At 40.2% G+C, this 20,645-nt stretch overlaps 1 protein-coding gene across 2 annotated transcripts in view; it reads right to left on the reverse strand.

Annotated features, from left to right (window-relative positions):
* Positions 1-20,645, reverse strand: part of SLC8A1 (solute carrier family 8 member A1) — a 289,944-nt gene that overhangs the window by 262,894 nt on the left and 6,405 nt on the right. For both annotated transcript variants that reach the window (XM_075203735.1, XM_075203736.1), the window contains exon 2: positions 629-2,462. In XM_075203735.1, the coding sequence (XP_075059836.1) occupies positions 629-2,421 (1,793 nt within the window). In that variant the 5' untranslated portion in view covers positions 2,422-2,462. The remainder of the gene's footprint in view (positions 1-628; positions 2,463-20,645) is intronic.

Raw genomic sequence — 20,645 nt, forward strand, 5'->3', positions numbered from 1 at the left:
AAATCCAGGATCGAGAGAATTAAGGGGAGGACATTAGAACTTGGACAACAGTCAAAATGGGTCTGATTTTTCATCATGAGATGATAGATCTTTAAAACACAAGATCCTTAATAAGATTCAATTGGATATTTAGTTTTTGGCCAAACCGATTAGAATCGTGATTGCACAGGATCCAGACAGGAAGACACGAGAATATAGAGAACCACAGGTTAATGGTTTTGTATGTTCAGAAATGGTACCTACTGTATATGGCCTGTAAAACTATATGCCTCAGCAGTGCATTAAATATATTTCTAGTATATATGATATGATCTAATTATTATCTCCTCATACTCAGTACATCACAAAATTTAACTCATACTATAAACTATAAGATTACACACACAATTGACCCGGTAACCATACTTTCACAAAGGAACAATATACTGTTGGTTCCGTGTAAGTCTGTAAAACAGCTGAAATAAAAACATTTTGTTAAACATGCAGTTATCACATTTGTGAACATTAATGTATAATTTAAAATAATTTTCCTTCAAAAATTCTGTAAAAAAAAGAAGAAATTAGTATTGGGAATAAACACTGTACATCAATGGTAAAAGTGAATTTATGTTTGTTTCGTGGTACTTACACAATCTCATCATTTTGGAACTCTAGTTGTCCACACGTATCTTCAAAGTCTTCCCCTCCACCTCTTGCTGTGCCCTCAACAGTTTTATAGGGTACAATAACAGTTCCTCGAGCACCAGAGGTTCTCAGCACTTTCACCTCCATGGTGCCAACACTCTCACTTATATGGGAAAGTGGCTCCTCAAAAGTAAAGATACCAGCATGATCATCATCAAAGATGGTAACTGTGGCTGTAGAGAGTGCTCCGAGACATGCAAGAGATGTTACATGGTTGGTTTCAACATTCACTCCTGTGATCTCAGAGTTAACTCGAACATTGCTAAGATGGACCACAAAGTTTTCATCTTCTTCAAAGATGTCATCATCAATAATGCCAACCCTAATTTCTTTCTGGGTCTCACCAGGTTTGAAAACAACTGTCCCTTCAGTAAATTCATAATCTGAACCAGCATTGGCAGTACCATCTTCTGTTCTGAAGTCTACAAACACTGTGTTGGTCAAATCACCTCCACGACGTACAACTGTTATTGCCACAGTCCCACAGTTTTCTAGGCACTGATAAGTTGCTTGTTCAAAGTAAATCTTACTGATTGGGTCATTTTCTACAACTTCAGTATTAACCTCGTGCATGCTGACAGCTTTCCTTGCTTGATCTGCTGCATGTCTTTTCAATATATTGCCAGCTCCAGTCATCAAACGTGTGGCTTGGATACGATAAAATGCTCGGCTTTTTTGCTGTTGACTTAAAACTTGATAGTTAGCCAGCTCAATCAACTGTTCCATTTCTTTCTCAGGGTGCTTTTGCTTCAGTTCTTTCAAGATCCTAGCCATATCCCTTCTTGCTTCTTCATCATCTTGGTCTTTCTGGTCAATGTCTAGACCTAATGAGCCATCAAGGAAGTTCTCTGTGTGGGAGTTGAGAACCTTTCCATCCATTTCAATATCAGCTTTGGATGACGGTCTATCACCTTCCGTTTCAATGATCATTCCCCTTTGTTTCCCAGCTCGGTACCTCTTGTAGACATACTTGTAAAACAAGAGCCTCCTGTCTGCAACCCAAGCAAACACAACGCAAATTGGAAAGAAAAAGAAAGTGAGTAAACTTTCCCAGACTTCGACAATACCGGGCGAAATAACTGACAAGATCATATACAACCAAGTGTAAGCAAAAATGCTCCATGCTGCAGTGACAAAGAAAACTCTGAGATGTTTTATCTTCCTTATTTCTCCATCAGGTACCACATGGACACAAATGGCAATGATGATGAACATATTGAATGCAGCACTGCCTACAATAGTACTGGGACCAAGATCCCCTGCTTGAAAGTTATGTCCACAAACTTCAATCACAGAAAGAAGAATTTCAGGGGCAGATGACCCAAGAGCCATAAGGGTCAAGTTGGAAACAGTCTCATTCCATATCCTCACTGTTGTCTTTGTGGTCTCACCATTTGATTTTTTGATGGTTATTTCTTTTTCTTGAGATGTAATGACTTCAATAGAGGACATGAACCGATCAGCTATGATTGATACTCCTAGGAACATGTAGACCATGGCGACAAAATATACAGTAGCTCTTGCAATTTTGTCACCATAGGATGGATTCTGTGGCTCCCAAATGGGTAAAATGACTCCTTCCTTGCAAATATAGGAACCAGTACAAATTCTAGTTTCATTTACAGTTTCTGGAGCCAGGGTTGTTTCACCAAATATGGTTCCCACATGGCACAACAGAGGCACAAAGATAAGTAGGTGAAATCCAGGAAAAGTAGATACTTTGCTGAATACCAACATGATGATGACTACTCAAGACAACCTTCCGAATGCCTAGCAATCTGAAATAATAAGAAAGAAATAACGCATTACATTTCCTCGTTGTTGACGTCATATTTTTTATATCATATACAATAACTATTAAACAGAAATTCGGACCTAAAGTTGGCTAATTTATATTTTTTTTATGGTGAACAAAAATACTCCTGCTTCTAGAAGTGCTATTGTTATTAAGCTACCACCATTATTACAGTTCCTTGATCTTCGTTTAAGTGTGAAACTATATAGAATATACCAAGAAATAATGTTTACATACTTTATAATGCAATCTTCAATAACAACCTTTTAAATAACAACTAATATTATGTGAATTCTAAATTAACAACACAGTTTATATTTGTAGACAGAAACCATTTTCAAACAAACATTCACAAGGTATTATATGATTTGTACTTTCTATCAAGAAAAATAATTAAGCTATGAACCACAATTGAATATTGTGGTTTGTGAAAATCCCAGTTAGATAATTAACACGTAGCATTTTTAGTATTCACTTAAATTGAGCTGAAAAGTTAACACATCTCTACTGATGCAGGGAATATGGCAGAATGTACAAAGTAATGAACGAGAGGCTGGCGCACTGCTGAACACCAAACGCCACCTAAATCATCTGGTTTTAAACAAAATGGAGCCTTGAAAAGAAATTATGGTGGAGATCTCCTACACAGTGAATGATTAGCAGTTCACTAAAATTTCAGGTCCCATTGCCATCCATATTGAATAGCCCAAATGCCACAATGAACGTATCATGTTGCCATCCTTTACAGACCTTATTGCATAAACCACTCATTGCACTCCCTCCTTAATTTTGCTGCTCCTGATGTAGATCAGTCTTGTAACTGTCCCTCACAAGACTACTTTACTATTTGCTAGCTGAGCTGGAGCCGATTGCAGATGCCTGTGCAGCAGCTTTCATGTTTAGGTTTGGTTCAATATACAGCAGGATAAGCTCCAGAACATTCAAGTATAGTACCAGTTAGCCTCAACACATTTTAAAAAAAGTCTAGGGGCTAGATTTACTAAGCTGCGGGTTTGAAAAAGTGGGGATGTTGCCTATAGCAACCAATCAGATTCTAGCTATCATTTTGTAGAAGGTACTAAATAAATGAAAGCTAGAATCTGATTGGTTGCTATAGGCAACATCCCCACTTTTTCAAACCCGCAGCTTAGTAAATCTAGCCCTAGGTTAGCTAAAAACGTTAGGGGACCAAGTATGAAATAGAGCTCCATATATGGTGCCTTGTGTAATCTGTTGAGACATGTTTTTTTTCTAAGTATTCAAAGTTAAGCCATATCTGCAGCTAAATATAACATGGTGAGCCATATCTGCTGCCAAGAATACAAAGTTGAGCCATATCTGGTACAAAGTATAATATACTGAGCCATATCTGATGCCAAATCTAATATGATGTCTCATATCTGGTGCCAAATCTAATATGCAAAGTCATATCTGGTGTCAAATCAGATATATGCAAAGGTATACCTGGTGCCAATTCTGATATGGGGTGCCACAAGAGCCCAGAGCAGTACGGTCTACTGATCTAAGCACACGGACGACGCTAACTGTGGGAGCTCTAGGTGCCGCCCACTCCCCTTCCTCAGAAATGACATCCACCCTCAGACAGTCTTCGGCGACAGGTGGGAGCAGGATCCTCTGCTCCTCAGAGGGTGAGTGTGATGCTTGGCTGTGCCATCATACCCAAGTGACACACTCCCAGCTCACCACAGACATGGAGGAGCAGCAGCTGGCAGCTTCACAGGTAAGAGGCTGCTCCTCCTGTAAGTCAACGACTGGTGCTCCATGTGGGCGCATTAAAAACACAGGATGAGCACAATATATCACTCATTCAATGTTTTAGGTGCTCCCTAACCACTGGCGCCCTAGGCAATAGGATAGGCTCGCCTAATGGTAGCACCTGCCCTGTCTAGACTGTAGTAAATAATCTGCCACTGCTGCTGGCCCCCAAGGCAGAAGGTGGACTGCATACAGACCATACACAGTATGCAATGGCACCATCCACCCTGTGTCAAGCAGGATTAATCATCTGGTGAAATGTCATATATAAAGTAAGTGTAATAGGCAGAGCTATGCTTAGTTTCGTCTAATATGTAGTGACATATCAGGTGCCAAATATCTCTCTCACATGGTCCCAATCACCACCTTCATCTCTCTCCTCTCCTTCTGTTGGATCTCAGTCACTACAGTTATCAGCTTTTAATAACTCTATTTCCAGTTGGTCAGAGATTGCTGTAGGACAGGAACCTGAACAACCCCAGAGGAAGGAATGAAGGGAGTAACTGGGGTGGATTAGCCACAGATGCTGCCAATAAACTGTTCACTAAAAAAGACATTACTTTTTTAAGAAGTAGCTTGGGATCATCCCTTGCCTGAGCAAGATATAGTATTTATAGCTACTTTCCTAAAATTTAAAAATTAGTGGTTTTGATTCTAGAGCCATTGACAATGGTATTGTTCAGAGTGCAACATAACTGACAGTGCACTATTGTGACATTGTGTCTGGTTTTCAGCTTTTGAGACACATGATGGCAACCATGCAGGAAATGACGGCATCTTGTCAAATGTGCACAGAATATGTAGCATAAAACCAATGTGATGGATATGCAGTCTTTTAACTGAGGACAAACAAGTGGCTACATCAAAAATACTGGTGTTCCCCTTCCCACCCTTGTTCTAGTATGCACAAGCAATGTGCTCAGTACGCACACGGGTTTGCAGAATCCTAATGATAACAATAGTTTAATATACAAATGCCTAACACTTGAACTATACTCCTTCCCATAGTCACCCTAAATATAAATAATAAGAAATAGAGCAGTAACACTCACATACTAGAACCATTTACTTTTTGGGATGTTGTTTTCTACAGTGGCTGGGCCAAAGCAAGTAGGCAACAGGGGTAGGTTGGGCTGGGGGTCAGTGGGGCATCTGTCCCCCTGGGCCTGTCCCATAGTGGGCTGCCTTGGGCTGGGTCACTGGGCCACCAGCAGCATTTTCTTCCCTTTAAAATGCACCTAATAGGCTGTTGAGTCGAGTCTTGCCCCCCGGGCTAAAATTTGTCAGCCTTCCCCTAGTAGGCAATATGATTGCCATATCATTCCTTTAATTAGTGACACAATGTAAATTATATAGGTTCTCTAGCTAATTAAAAAAGACAAAATACAGACAAACTTTAATTATCCACATGACCTGGATAAATGGTATCAATTAGATGTTACCGCCCCATCTCTTAGCTCCCGTGCCCCTCCAAGCTTCTCGAGAGAATTGCCTACACTCGCCTCACATACTTTCTTATAGCAAACAACCTACTGGATCCTCTTCAGTCAGGTTTTCGCTCGCAACACTCCACAGAGACTGCACTGATCAAGGTTGTCAATGATTTGATCACAGCAAAAACTAAAGGCCATTACTCTCTTCTAATTCTCCTGGATCTCTCTGCTGCATTTGACACTGTTGATCACTCTCTCCTCATACAAACGCTACAATCTCCAGGTCTTGAAGGCACTGTCCTATCCTGGTTCTCATCCTACCTATCTAATCGCTCTTTCAGTGTTAATTTCTCTGGATCCACCTCTGCTCTGTTTTCTTTATCAGTTGGACTACCACAAGGCTCAGTCCTAGGTCCTTTGCTATTCTCTATCTACACCACTTCTCTTGGAAAACTAATAAGTTCCTTTGGATTTCAGTATCATCTCTATACGGATGATACACAAATCTATCTATCCTCTCCTGATCTTTCACCATCTGTGTTGTCTCGCGTTACTGACTGTCTTTCTGCCATTTCATCTTGGATGTTCTCTCACCAACTCAAACTCAATCTTTCAAAAACAGAATTAATAATATTCCCACCCAAAAACAGAAACTTCCTGCCTGACATTTCTATTTATGTTGATAACATGACCATAAATCCCACCCCACAAGCTCGCTGCCTAGGAGTAATCCTTGCCTCACAACTATCCTTTGTTCCCCACATTGACTCTATATCTAAATCATGTTACATACATCTAAAGAACATTTCCAGAATACGCACATATCTCACACAAGACACTGCAAAAACCTTAATTCATGCACTCATCATCTCCCTAATCGACTATTGCAATTCCCTCCTTACTGGTCTTCCCAAAATCAGACTTGAAAACCCCTACAATCTATTTTGCATGCAGTGGCTAGATTGATTTTCCTTGCAAACCGTTATTTCTCTGCTGAGCCACTCTGTCAGTCTCTTCATTGGTTGTCTGTTTTTCAACGAATCCAATATAAAATTCTTCTACTAACATACAAGGCTATCAACAAAATTGCACCGACATACATCTCCTCACTTGTCTCAAAATATCTCCCAACTCGAAACATCTCCGTTCTGCACAAGATCTACGTCTCTCTTCCACTCTCATCACATCCTCCCATTCTCGGTTACAGGACTTTTTTCGGGCTGCACCCACTTTATGCAATTCAATCCCTCGTACCACAAGCTCGTACCACAAGACATTACTCTAGTCTTCAAATTTTCAACTGTTCTCTGAAAACCCACCTCTTCAGACAAGCTTATAATATTCCTCAACCACCATCTTAATCTCTTATGGTTATTAACACCCTCTGCACAGCTAACACAAGACAACAACCCTCTGACCAACATTGCTGTGTGACTGATCACTCAGCCCACTCAATACTTTTTACCTTTACATTCTAGCTGGTCCATGTGCAATATGATGTAGCACATGCCCTTGTGTATCAAACTCCCATTGTCCCATAGATTGTAAGCTTGCGAGCAGGTCCCTCTTACCTCTCTGTCTGTATGTTTTACCTAGTATTGTTTTATAATTTTCTGTTCCCAATTGTAAAGTGCTACGGAATTTGCTGGCGTTAAATAAATGTTTATGATGATGATAATGGATGCAATATAGCACAGTTGACCTAGAGCACTAGGGTCATACACACATTCGGTTTGCAACTATTTTGGATAGGCAGAAAACATGATAAAAATTAGGGGGTTGGGTACGATGTGGCGATGGTGAATTTGTTGCCACTTATACTGTTGATACCAAAATGGTGACAGTGTAAATGTTGACAGATACATTCTGTTGATATGTTTAAAATGGTGACATTGTGACTGTCAACAGTAGTAATGTCGACAGTCACAATGTAGACATTCAAAGGACAATGCCAGTGGCAATGACAATGGCACCATAGGAAATCCCCAGGTTATAAATAGCGTGTCATTTTTTTCATTTTGCGACTGGAGCTCCTGCAATAATTTTTGTTATTTGCCAAGCATGTTCCAGTGGATTATTTTGATTTATCAAGCTTGAAGAACATTAATTTTAGAAGGTCTTTTTTTTTTGGACAACCACGGACCCTGGGATTCATTTTACTAAGTATTTCTTTGGACAACCATGAACCACTAGAATTATTGCAGATAAAGAACCTGGTGGTTGGTGAGTATTACTGAGTTTTTTAAAATTTATTTACAATAAAAATATTTTTACAACAAGGGGTCTTGAATTAAAATTTTGCACTACATGTCCCAGCAGGCTCTTGGTGCCAGGGCATGGTGTGTTTACTATAAAAAAATATTTTATTACCCTACACCCACCACCCAGGGGTGTAGGAAGAACCTGAGTGCTTTTTCATTATGGAGTTGGGTACCCCTGTGGGAGGGTCCAGCACCTGCTTATTTTTTTGCGGACCCCATTTCCCTAGGGAATTCAGGTTGTCATTATGGCAACAGGACCCCACGGCTGGCAGAGCATATTGCTTGTTGTAGTAAAATTGGGGGGGCTTTTTATTCCCCCCCTTCCAAATTGCTAGTACCAGCCTAGGCTGGCAGCACTAGGATTGATCTGTTTGGAGGGGGGGGCACACTTTTTAACAATGTTTTACTTATGTCATTGTGTATCATAGTAGTGTATTGTGCCGGGGGGTCAGCCAGCCATTTTGTGCCAGCGGGTCAGTCGGCTGTATTGTGACAGCTGGCAGCACTAGGGTTGACCTATTTGGAGGGAGTTTGTGGCTAATGTTTGTGGGGTTTTTATTATTAACTATTTTGTTCCGTACCCGCCATCTGTATTGCTGGCTTTGCCCTTTGAATGTCGATATTGTGGTGACTATCGACGGTCACAATGTCACCATTATTGTGTCATATTTACTGTCGCCAGAATGACTACATCCCAAAATTAGGTATGATATAGGTGTACATGCAAGAGACTCATATTTTAAGCTGCACCCAACATTTGCAATATAAATTACAACAATTATAATAAATGTCAGATTTATAACTTTTGAAAACATTCATTTATAACTTTATACATGCCCTCTGCAACTGTTTCTAAATGCATTGATTCATCTTTTTGTCCGTGTTTTTTGCCAAGGCTTTTATAAAATATCCAGGCACAGTTATTTTCTTCTGAGCTCAAACTGTACTGCATAAGGCATTATGGGATTTATTTATCAACTGGCCCTTTCTTTGGCGATAAGGCTGACTTTTTTTTATCAGCGCTTATCACGACTAGAGTAAAATCTCTTATTGGCGCATTTTACAAAACAATATATTGCTCTGTCATTCTTTGCAGATCTGCGCATGTGTTAGCTGGGTTACCAACTAACGGATGCACTGTGGAACGAAAATCCCAAGCGTAGGCTTTCAGTTCCACTATTGTTTAAAAATTAAACAAAAATGGTAAAAAATAAAATAAAATTACTTATACAAATAATAAATCCTTTTTAATAATTTTAATCTCTGGGCACAGCGTGTTGGGGCCGTAGTTACATGGGGCTTTTTATTGGCGGTCAGTGTCTTGTTACAGGCTCTGGACACAGCAAACACTTGTTGCAAACACCAGAGCAGCCAACAGAGCCGGGACTGAATGAACAGTGCAGTGGTTATTGTTCTGTACTGGCTCCGCCACCTGCTCCTGTGCCTGCAACAAGGTGTTTGTCATGCTGAGTTTACCTCACTTGGCCAAAGGGGCATTTACAAGAGGTGAACTGCATCATCAGGGCCCCACCCACCGCTGCTCGGGCCAGATTACGCAATTTGCGCCATCAAGGCCCGCTATACTCATTTCACAAGAAAAAGGATATGGGAGGGCAGCCTACTCTCTAGGTAGTCTGGGGGTCCAGCAATCTTGGTGTAGAGCCACATTCTGTGAAAATAGTGTGTGAACATCGAGAGAGAGAGAAAGCGAGAGAGAGGGGAAGAGAGAGAGAAAAAGACGGAGAGAGAGGGGGGAGAGAGAGACAGAGAGGGAGAGAGAAACAGAGAGAGAGAGACAGTGAGGGAGAGAGAGACAGAGTGAGAGAGAGAGACAGAGCGAGAGCGAGAGAGAAAAAGACGGAGAGAGAGAGGGGAAGAGAGAGAGAGTGAGAGAGAGAGAGGGAGAGAGAGAGAGAGACAGAGCGAGAGCGAGAGAGAGAGGGGGAGAGAGAAAGAAAAAGACAGAGAGAGAGAGGGGGAGAGAGAGCGAGAGAGAGAGAGGGGGAGAGAGAGAGAAAAAGACGGAGAGAGAGAGGGGGAGAGAGACAGAGTGAGAGAGAGAGACAGAGCGAGAGCGAGAGAGAAAAAGACGGAGAGAGAGAGGGGAAGAGAGAGAGAGTGAGAGAGAGAGAGGGAGAGAGAGAGAGAGACAGAGCGAGAGCGAGAGAGAGAGGGGGAGAGAGAAAGAAAAAGACAGAGAGAGAGAGAGAGGGGGAGAGAGAGCGAGAGAGAGAGAGGGGGAGAGAGAGAGAAAAAGACGGAGAGAGAGAGGGGGAGAGAGACAGAGAGGGAGAGAGAGACAGCGAGGGAGGGACAGAGAGAGAGAGAGACAGGGAGAGAGAGAGAGAAAGAGCGAGAGAGAGAGAGAGAGAGAGAGAGGGAGAGAGAGGGAGAGAGAAACAGAGAGAGAGAGACAGCGAGGGAGAGACAGAGAAAGAGACAGTGAGAGAGGGAGAGAGAAAGAAAAAGATAAAGAGAGGAGGGAGAGAGAGAAAGAGGGAGAGAGAAATACAGAGAGACATAGAGAGAGAGAGAGAGAACTAGGAAAGTGATTGCATTTGTAAAGAAGAGATTTCAGAGATAGGAAGCAGCTGCATCTACAAGAGCCGGCTACAGTTTGGGAGAGGGAGTGACAGAATAAAAAAAGGAACTCAATTAGAAAGAACAGATTATAGAGGACAAGAGCTTAGTAGAGACATAGTGACGTAAAGAGGGAGGAAAAAGTAGAAAGAGAGGCAAGAGCATAAATTACTCAAAGTGTACTTCAGAAAAGTTTCTACCTTTATACCTCCAACACTCTGTAGTAGCTGAAACTTTGTGCTGCCAAGTGTATGCTCTGAAGAACTGGGGGCTTACAACACAGCATAAAAAACACTGTTGGAACAGAATTGTATTTATTACTTAAAGTGTCATCGTACACTCAAATTAACAAATATTGTCAAAACAGAGTATGCTTTAAAGGTTTAATTTTACAAAACATCTTGCTGGAGTCAGACTGGATTTTATTAGCAATCTGTGTCTTTACCTATACCTCACAACTGTTGGTACTGTTCCAATTTTGGCGCGACAGTCCCGTCTTGATGGGACTCTCCCGTCGTCTGCAAGTTTGAAATTTATCAATAAAGTATTTCCAGGCAGTTCACAGACGATATCTATGTGACCCAGCCAGTTTGCTCAGGCGCAGTGGAACAGAGAGCCCAGAGCTGGGCTTTCACATCCACTAATAAAAATAAATACATAGTAAAAATATTTAATTAAAAATATTTTAAAAATAAAATATTTAAACAGTATTGGTCATTTAAAAAAAAAAAAAAAAAGCTTTATTCCAATAAAGCATGCTTTCATTAATTGTCTTCTGTTGTCTCCATCCTGAGATGGTGATAACAGGACAAGTATCACAATGCTTGTTAAATAAGCATGGGGAAGCTATCACCTGTACAACCCGGCAAATCTTTAAGCCAGCGGGGTTTTTTCGTTGGTGATAGCGGTGTTATTGCTGGCAGTAAACCCTTGCTGTATATAGTGAAGCTCTATTGGCAGTAAAAAAAAACATTTTCACCGCCCACTGGGCTTAAACCCTTTGATACATATGACCCTGTATTTGATAAAACAAGAAATGATTATTAAACTCTGAAACTTTGCAGAACCTATACATATTTATAAAAGACTTTGTTGAAAAGATAAAGAAGGTGTTTCTATATGGGGTTAGCCACTGAGCCTATTGTCAGCTCTGACACCCCACTATTTCAGACTGAGTTTTGGAGTATAGTATCTCTGTATACAGCAAACAGACAGGGTGACTCGCTGTATAATAAAGCTGAATTAATGCAGTGTGTGAGTCTGTACTAATTACTCAGTTATGTTTGTGGCGAAGAACTGTGCAATTTTATAGGATCACAAAGGATAACTTCATTATGACTAAGCGGAGCGGCTTTCTGAAAAAGAAAAAGGAAGCTGAAAGAGGAAGAAAGTCCTAAGTCATGAAAACATCTTCTTAAACAGTTAACAGGTATTATAGCAAAACAATCTGAGGATAGTATTAGTTCAGAAATAGATGTTACACAAGTAGAAAACAACATTGAAATTAACAATGAATCTAGCTGTTAGCTCTTCTTCAGCAACAACATCTAAAACTGGTGAACCCACTTTTGCTGAAATTGTTCATGAAATCCAAACTATCAATTGGTCTATTACACTGAACTTTAATGATGCCCTGTTTGGCCAGATGTTACTGATAAAGTAAGAATGTAACGGGTAAGGTTTTCTGTAGAATGGTTTATAGAGAAACTTCCTAATGGTGAATGCGTGGATTGGGATTGGTTCATTAATTCTAATATAAGCAAATCTTTATTTTGCTTTCCATGTATTATATTTGGAAACTGCAGTTCAAATATTGCTATTGCCAACTCAAAGAAACATTTTTCATCTCGGAAAAACTTGGGTCGTATTCCTGACCATGAGATGACCTGACCATTGTAAATAATTTTAAAAATTGGAAATCCATGGGAAAACAGATACAAAGCCTTGGTTGTATTGACGATGCTGTAGAACAAGCTATGCAGTGGGAAAAAGAAAGATGGCAAAAATAATCTTACTCTTAAGGGTTAATAATCTGAAGTCTGGATTCTGCTATATTTGTATATTTAATATGTGCATGTAAGTGGCAGATGAGTTTCGATAAATAAAAAGTTTTATTGATTGCACTAAAACAAGCGAAAACCAATAAATGTTTACTGGCAGAAAGTTTGAACAATTTAAAGAAATATCACATTGAAATTAAAAATGCAATAGGGCATGGGCATGACAATGGGCTATTATGACCGAGAAATACAAAGGCTACAATCAGTAAAGAATGTGAATATCCATGCTCAGTCAACACTCACAACCTAGCTCCTGTCCATGTAGCCAATGCAGAATCAGTGATCAGTCTAATTTCCCAACTATCAATTTCTATGCACACTTGTAAGATGGGATCATATTTTAAATCGTATTCTTAATCATATCGATTGCATCAAACAAGCTCCCAGATGCTTTGTGGGCTAATAAGAAGCTAACAAGAAATTCGTAAGAGTGATATGAAAAAGGTTTTCAATTATGCTACACAAGTAACTGAAAACATAGAAATGCCTAAAACATTTCCCCAATCTAGAAGAAGAAAAAAACCCAACAGAAGTCAACTTGATGAATCAGGTGACAAAAGTGCAAGTATGTCTATCTATCTGCAGATCAGTCATTTTGAATGACCATTAAAAAGTTATAGATGTCCTCATGACTGGTCTGACCAAACAATGCTTGCAATAGATCTGCTCTTATTGTACACAAATCTGTTTTTTTTATTTTCAGATGCCCAAAATCAAGTTCTTGTAATGTTGCAGAAGGATCCAATGTTTTTTAATAGATTTTTGCCTGTTTTAAAGTCTTGAACATGTTCGCACACCAATTTAATTATGTGGTTTTGAACTTGTGGCTCACATTGACCATTTGTGGGCCACCTTTTGAAGTGTGCATTTGACGTTTGTGATTTATGTTCATCATTTAACGGTCATGTTCTCTGTTCACGGTATAATATGTTAAAAAAAAACTATAAAAGGTTGCCTTTTTCAGCTTAAATGTCTACATTTTCTTGTATTTTTAAACTTCTTCTTAATTTGAACAGTGAACTTTTCTGTGTTCAAAGTTAATGGAATATAAACGTAAGTTGGTAATGTCCCAAACCAGCTAGTGTTGAAGGACAGAGTTTCCCTCGGGGCAGGGGGGTTCTGACATGCTGCTTTGGGCACAGAAAGGCCTCATCCTGACTCTACCCCACCTGCAAATAGTACACTTCAGAATGCCACGCTACATATCTGTCCAACTGTGCCTCATGCTGTTGCTGCCGTGTACATATTCAAGAGAAGCTTACTCTGGAGCTGGACATTGGTGTGTACAGTACTACAATACCAACTATGAATGAAATGTCACACATACATGAATACTGCAGCACAACATATCCCAATCCTGTACATACAAGACGTTATGATGACCTCCTACCTATACATAGATCACTAGTCTTCTGTAGTTAGAGCTATGACTTCCAGTACACAGCCCTTGCCACACATAGAAGCAGCGGTCTCCTGTGAAATACAGGCCTAGAGATCGCAAAAATGCTTGCCCATACTCTTTTGACCCGCATGCGCTATAGCTACAGAAGCAAGTAATTGATCAGTTCCTCCTTTTTGGCCGCAATGATAGACTGCCGGTGAAAAGCTTTTTGCTATTGTTTATGAGGGGTGATTTCGTCAGAGCTTGCCAATGAACCCTGGCATGTTAAATAGTGGTGGTACTCCATTTTATTTCTTTGATACAGAATGATAGTTGCCACATCCCACTAACCATAAATGGTAAATATACCCCTGTGTTTAACATCTTAAAGTTATTGTATGCATGATTATACAAACACACAATGATTGCATACAAGGTTGGGCATTACTGTGAAATAAATGGTCTGCATGTGTAACAGTCTGGATGCTTATAAAGTAAACTGCTTGACAGGGATTTCCTGATTCACTTGGAAGGAGCCCCAACCTTCCTGATGGCAGATCACAGTAGCAACCTTACATTTATGTAACATAACGTGTAGTGTAAGTGTTACTAGATAGTGTTCTCACACAGTCATGCAGTGACTTCGGCGCACTTCTAAACGGGAGCAGAATAAGACAGGACAATTAGTACATAAGCATAGAAATAATGGTTTCTGCACAGGTAATATGCCTGATACCCTACTCACACATAGACTGGTTAATAGAAGTGAGGAGAAGGGACAGAAGAGAATATGACCTAGAAAAGTTTTGTAAACAGAAAACCAGTTATTTAATGAATGACGTCAGGTTCTAGTCTCACCCACTGTCTTCCCTATAAAATGACATGCATGTTAATTATCACTGTGACAGCTCCCACTCCACCCATTTCTAAATATAGTCAGATCTGCTAAGGTTTTATGATATCTGGAAGTTTACTCTGTGACCTCTTGTTGCTATAAGAATCTCTTAAAGTCGCCACAAAGGGCAAACACATTTATTTCAGCTGCATTGCATCCAAAGCTTCTAACCACTTTCTGTGACAGTTTAGAAATATTTATATAATTTGAGATACCTTTAATGTCTTTTCAAATGCATACCCATCACCTAGGCAGCAGTCCAAGTCCCTGAAGACGTGCAATACGTTCATTTCACAAACTCTGTTGTGTGTGTTAAGTGTACCATTTATTTTATTTTCCATTAAGTATGTCCTGAAACAAGAAAGGTCTTTGAAGCAGATGCATCAGATTGTAGCACAAGTACTGCAGATTTTAAAGATGCCTTGGCTTACACTCTTTTACATTGCTGACCAAGTTTTTCATTGGGTAAACTGCATATGTGTAATCAATGTCTACTTCAAGGTCGCTGTCCACTTTATGGGGGTCACTTATAACTGACCAGTTCAGCGCAACAGCCTAGTGTGCTTGTTTTTTATGTAAAGCAATGAAAAGGTTTAAAACAACAAGGATATATTATTAAGGGGGCACATGGGCATAATATAGTGAGAAGCCCTATGGCTGGCAATAATGGAGATATGACTTTGCCCTATGCATTAATGGGTCACCATCGGAAATAGCATTGCTATCGCTGCCGGTAGCCCCTGGCAATGCTAAGAATCACCGGATTCGCCAGAGAAAAGCTTCCCTGTAAAATGCATGTAAGTCACTTAGCAAGCACAGCCGCGGTACATGTTCCACCGCAATACTTGTTCTGTTATCACCGGCATGGCAATTGCAGAAGAATATTAATGAATTAATTGAATAGAATAAAGCATTTCTTTCAATGGTCAATATTTATTAAATATTTACTTTTTTTTTTACATTTTCTATTCTATTTTTTTTTTTCTTTCAACTAATTTAATTTTATTTTTTTTACTATGCGGAATTGACAGTCCTAGTCTAGGCCTTCAGTTCCACTGCACATGCACAAGCTGGATGATCAGGTCACCCATTCACTTATCCCCTCAGACTGGCCTGGCAGGTGGTGAGTAACCCCCATTTTGGGCCTCTAGAGGACAAGTGTAGGGGGCATCATTATATGGTTTTCATGCATAGGCCTGTGATGATGCAAGCCATATCAGCACCCCCCCTACACTTGTCCTCTAGAGGGGAGGCCCAAAATGTAAGCAAGTATGGTCCAGTCCAGCCCATTTTTTCAATTCAGTTTTAATGCATGTCTGAATTAATGATGCCCCTAAGTGAGCAATGATGCAATTTGTGTCATTAAGGAGCGTGGGTAGGGCCATGATTGAATTGTATCATCAAGGCCCACCCAACCTCTTATGAAAAAAGTCATACGGGACCCAGCAGGGAGGCCTGCTCTGATTGGAGTCCGGGAGAACTCGAAATTCGGTCACCAGTTCTAGGAAAGTAGGGAAGTATGCCCCCAACAGAAAAAGGGCGTGTCTTGATTGTATTAGGGCATAGCCTAATTTGTCAGGATCTGAATTTATGAATTATATATATAAATTAACTTATGAATAATAAAACATAAGTTCAGATCCTGACAAATTAGGCTATGCCCTAATACAATCAAGCCACGGCCTTTATCTGTAGGTCATTATCTTTGGCCTGTGAAAATCAGGTCTGTTGGGAGCATGCTTACCTACTTTTCTAGAACAGGTAACCGAATTTTGTGTTTTCCCGGACTCCAATCAGAGTAGGCCACCCTGCCAGATCCCGCATCACATTATATATATATATATATGAATTTGCTTATTTGCTTAGCTCACATAGCTAGCAGCATTTTGGTAAAAATGGTGTTTTCAAGTCCAGGCTATGGAAATGGAAAAGTGTGCATCAAATAAACAGGAACTGAAAATGTATTTTTTTCCACTGTTTACGTCTGCAGATAACACACTCTTGCTTGAATTGAAAAACTTCCCATGCTACAGATTCAGTTCAGTTCACCCTACTGTTTTGAATTAAAAGGGAATCACAGCTAAAATGTAATTAGGTTTAATAGTTTATGATAGTGTGTACATTCTTCTGTTCCTTTCTGTGTGTGCAGGTACAGATCACAATATGGATCATTTTCTTTACTTAAAGCTGCATTCAACCAAAATGCTGCCACCATGCAGTATTGTTTCAGAAGGCTGAAACTGCACACCAGTGGAGAGAAAATAAATGTCTGTTTGATGCAATTATAGACGACCTGAAAGCTTTGTGGACAAGTATGGGTTACATAATGCCCTGTGCAGTCGCATTCGTTAAAATAACTGAAGTTCCCGTATGGTACCTGAGATATAATATAGAACGCACTATAGACAAATACCAAATAACGGCTTCAAAGTCCAGGGCAACCAGGGCACTGAATTTGAAGCCAAAATATAAAGGGAGTCGATATCTAATCCTCTCTTGTGGCCAAAAAAGCATATGGAGAACTTCAATTTTTTTAACAGTGCACAAAAAACTATACTAAATAATCTAAAACTAACATTTCATTAACTTGACAGGTTCTCTTTAAGCCTATAATCATTCATTTTTGGGTAGTAATAAAAAAATGTATGTATTCATAAAAATGAGTTCACTGAAATTACAAAGTTTCCCAAAATTTACTTATTTAAAAATATCTAATGTTTTAAGATTTTGTTATATATTTTAAAAAAGATACTGGGCTATAAAAACAGCATCACACATCTCATATTCTCCCGTGTACACCAGAATTATACGATCCCGGGCTTATATTGCAATATCACTTAGCTATCCCTGTCATTTTTTTGAGGCATCGTTTGCAGAAAACTTACAACCTGAGACCTGACTGTTTATTGATGTTTGAACACTAGGATGCTGCAAATAATAGGTTCTATACAGCCCCAGGTTATATCCTGTGCAGTGGACTCAAGCATGCATTATAGTGTGAGTAGGATGTGCACAGTAACCCCGGGACTCAATGACTCCTATGTAACCATTAGTTTAGACAGACATGTGGTCAGTGCACTCTAAACATGCATCTGTCAAAAGGATTTAAAATCCTGGTGTGAGTGTTTTTGTATATATTTGACTTAAAGCATTAAATATATGTGGACCAACTCTTGGAGAACATGAAGAACACTGACTACACATATTTGGCTGTAGCTTAGTTCTTTTTCAAAGACGTTACTAGCAACGGTTGACATTATGCCTACATCTGATGTGGGCATACTTGTAGTAATTACAGTAATAATCAAAACTCTGCCACCTCCTTATGTCATGGATGTTACTATTGTGTAATAATATATGCTCCCTTGTCCTGGGAAGTTTTAACTTGCTCTGTCCAGACATAAATTAAAAAATGTCCACATTTTACAATTTATAATGGCCTGGAAAAGTTAATGGTAATATTTTTTCTACAGGTTTATTGTTGGACTACAGTAACCCTCATCATCATCACCATCACCATTTATTTATATAGCACCACTAATTCCACAGCGCTGTACATAGAACTCACTCACATCAGTCCCTGCCCCATTGGGGTCTAAATTCCCTAACACACACACATACACACACAGACAGAGACTAGGGTCAATTTGTTAGCTGCCAATTAACCTACCAGTATGGTTTTGGATTGTGGGAGGAAACCAAAGCACCCGGAGGAAACCCACGCAAACACGGGGAGAACATACAAACTCCTCACAGATAAGGCCATGGTCGGGAATTGAACTCATGACCCCAGTGCTGTAAGGCAGAAGTGCTAACCACTATGCCACTGTGCTGCCCTCATTTATAAATCAACAGTTTGGTTAGACAATTTGATCATTTTAGACCTAGAAGATAAACAATTTCTACCTGAGGATCCAAAACAGCTGCAAATCTCACTCAGCAGCTCATTGGAATCTCCTGGATGTCTATTGTAACTGGTGGGAAATGAGGTCGGACAACAGTGTGCGCAGTCACATTGTGGCTGGATATGTCCATATGTGGACTCGTCAGGAGCTGGCTGGGCTTAGGGGCAGGGAGGCCTGGTCCCATAGTGGGCTACCTTAGGTTGGGTCACTAGGCTACCTGCATTTATTTTCCTTTAAAATGGTCCTAATAAGCTGCTGTCCCGCTCCGGGTCTAAAATTTGCAAGCTAAACCCTGGACTCCGAGTTCAATTGGGTTACTAGTCACTCAAATTCCTTTTTTTTTATTTTTTTCAACTACACAATTCAACACATTTTATCTTATAACTTCCAAACGTAATTTGGCAAAAATACATTCTTGTTTCCAATCCAAAATGTGTTTTTTGTCATAGAAACGTAAAAGTTGGAATGCTGGAGTAAATAATATGTTCTAGGCTAATACCAATACTTTACGAGCTGCTTATGCTTAGAAATTGTTAATATGGAAAGGGAGTCCCTGTGTTTGGTCTCTTAGCTGTGATTTATAACAAGAATGTCTGTGTTTTTTTGTACAAGGAGTCAGGAGTATGCCACACAAAATACACTGAGCTTGTTGCACAGCAACTAATCTTGCATCCTAAGGGCTGCTAAAGAAATATGTCTTACTCTTGTCTCTTTTCTCCTTGCACACTGTGCCAAACTAAAATTCATCACATTTTAAGTCAACCTCCCTATCTGCTGCGTTCCCTTTCATTAGCAGTTTTTCCAAGCACTGACTGTATATCTCATACAAGGCTAAAACACAGACAAGCTGCAAGGGACTGAAGATCACACGAAGGGACATATTCAATTAGCCGCGGAGTACCTCTGGCATGGTTGGGAAGGCACTCCACAGAGAGGTAACATCGCAGATTTCTCTTCGACCCAGGGGCAAACGCAGGATTTGTAGAGGGGGGTTTCCACACCACACCACCAGTGGACGTGACCAGCATGCATGGGGGCGTGGCTATAATTTTAGACAGTGCAGAGCTGCTCTCCAACTCTTCCTATCCCCAAAATATACATGGGCAATGCTGCGTGCACTACTGTTAGGTGCACGCAGCTCTCCCTTTTCAAGCAGAGCTGTGTGAAGCGGGAGCAGGGTCCAGCCATCTCAATTATACAGTGCCCCAGGCTTGGAGGGGGGTTTCCAGGCACTAGGAACCACCCCCCCCCCTCCTCGGTTTACAAGAGAAAGTGCGCAGCATATTCAATTAGCAATAATCAATTAGCCGTGATGTTCCTCCGAACATCGCGGCTAATTGAATATGCCTCGAAGAGCGGGTATTCCAACTTAAATTATTTTACATTTTTTAAACCCCATCTCTCTAACCCTTTATTATGTACTTTGGTGGGATCTCTCCCCTGGGAGCCCATCATTTTCTCAATAAAACAGGGTGCTTATAATTACGGGGACCTCTGCTAGCAAGCCTCTGTAATCATTCCCGAGTGTCAGAGGATGGATGAATCCAATGGAGCTAAACATTCCAGAGACTGCTCACTGGAAGATTGCTGTACACTTCCAGTCAGGAGTCAGCTATAAATTCTAGATGTTGAGCCTTCCAGCGTTCCCAAATTATTAGAGGCCGGCCAGCAAAGGTCTACATTAATTGTAAGCCCAGGGGGCTTATTTATCAAACTTTTAATAGTTTCCCAGATTCAGTGGTTATCAGTACATACACAATTATAAAAGTATTTATCTGTGATATGTGCTGCTAGTATTAATATAAGAAGTAGCCGAGTACATAGAAAAAACTCTACTGATCATGCGCAGACTTTTCAGCCATACATGCTCAGTTA

Source organism: Mixophyes fleayi, chromosome 3 (genome assembly GCF_038048845.1).
Source record: "Mixophyes fleayi isolate aMixFle1 chromosome 3, aMixFle1.hap1, whole genome shotgun sequence".
NCBI lineage: Eukaryota > Metazoa > Chordata > Amphibia > Anura > Limnodynastidae > Mixophyes > Mixophyes fleayi.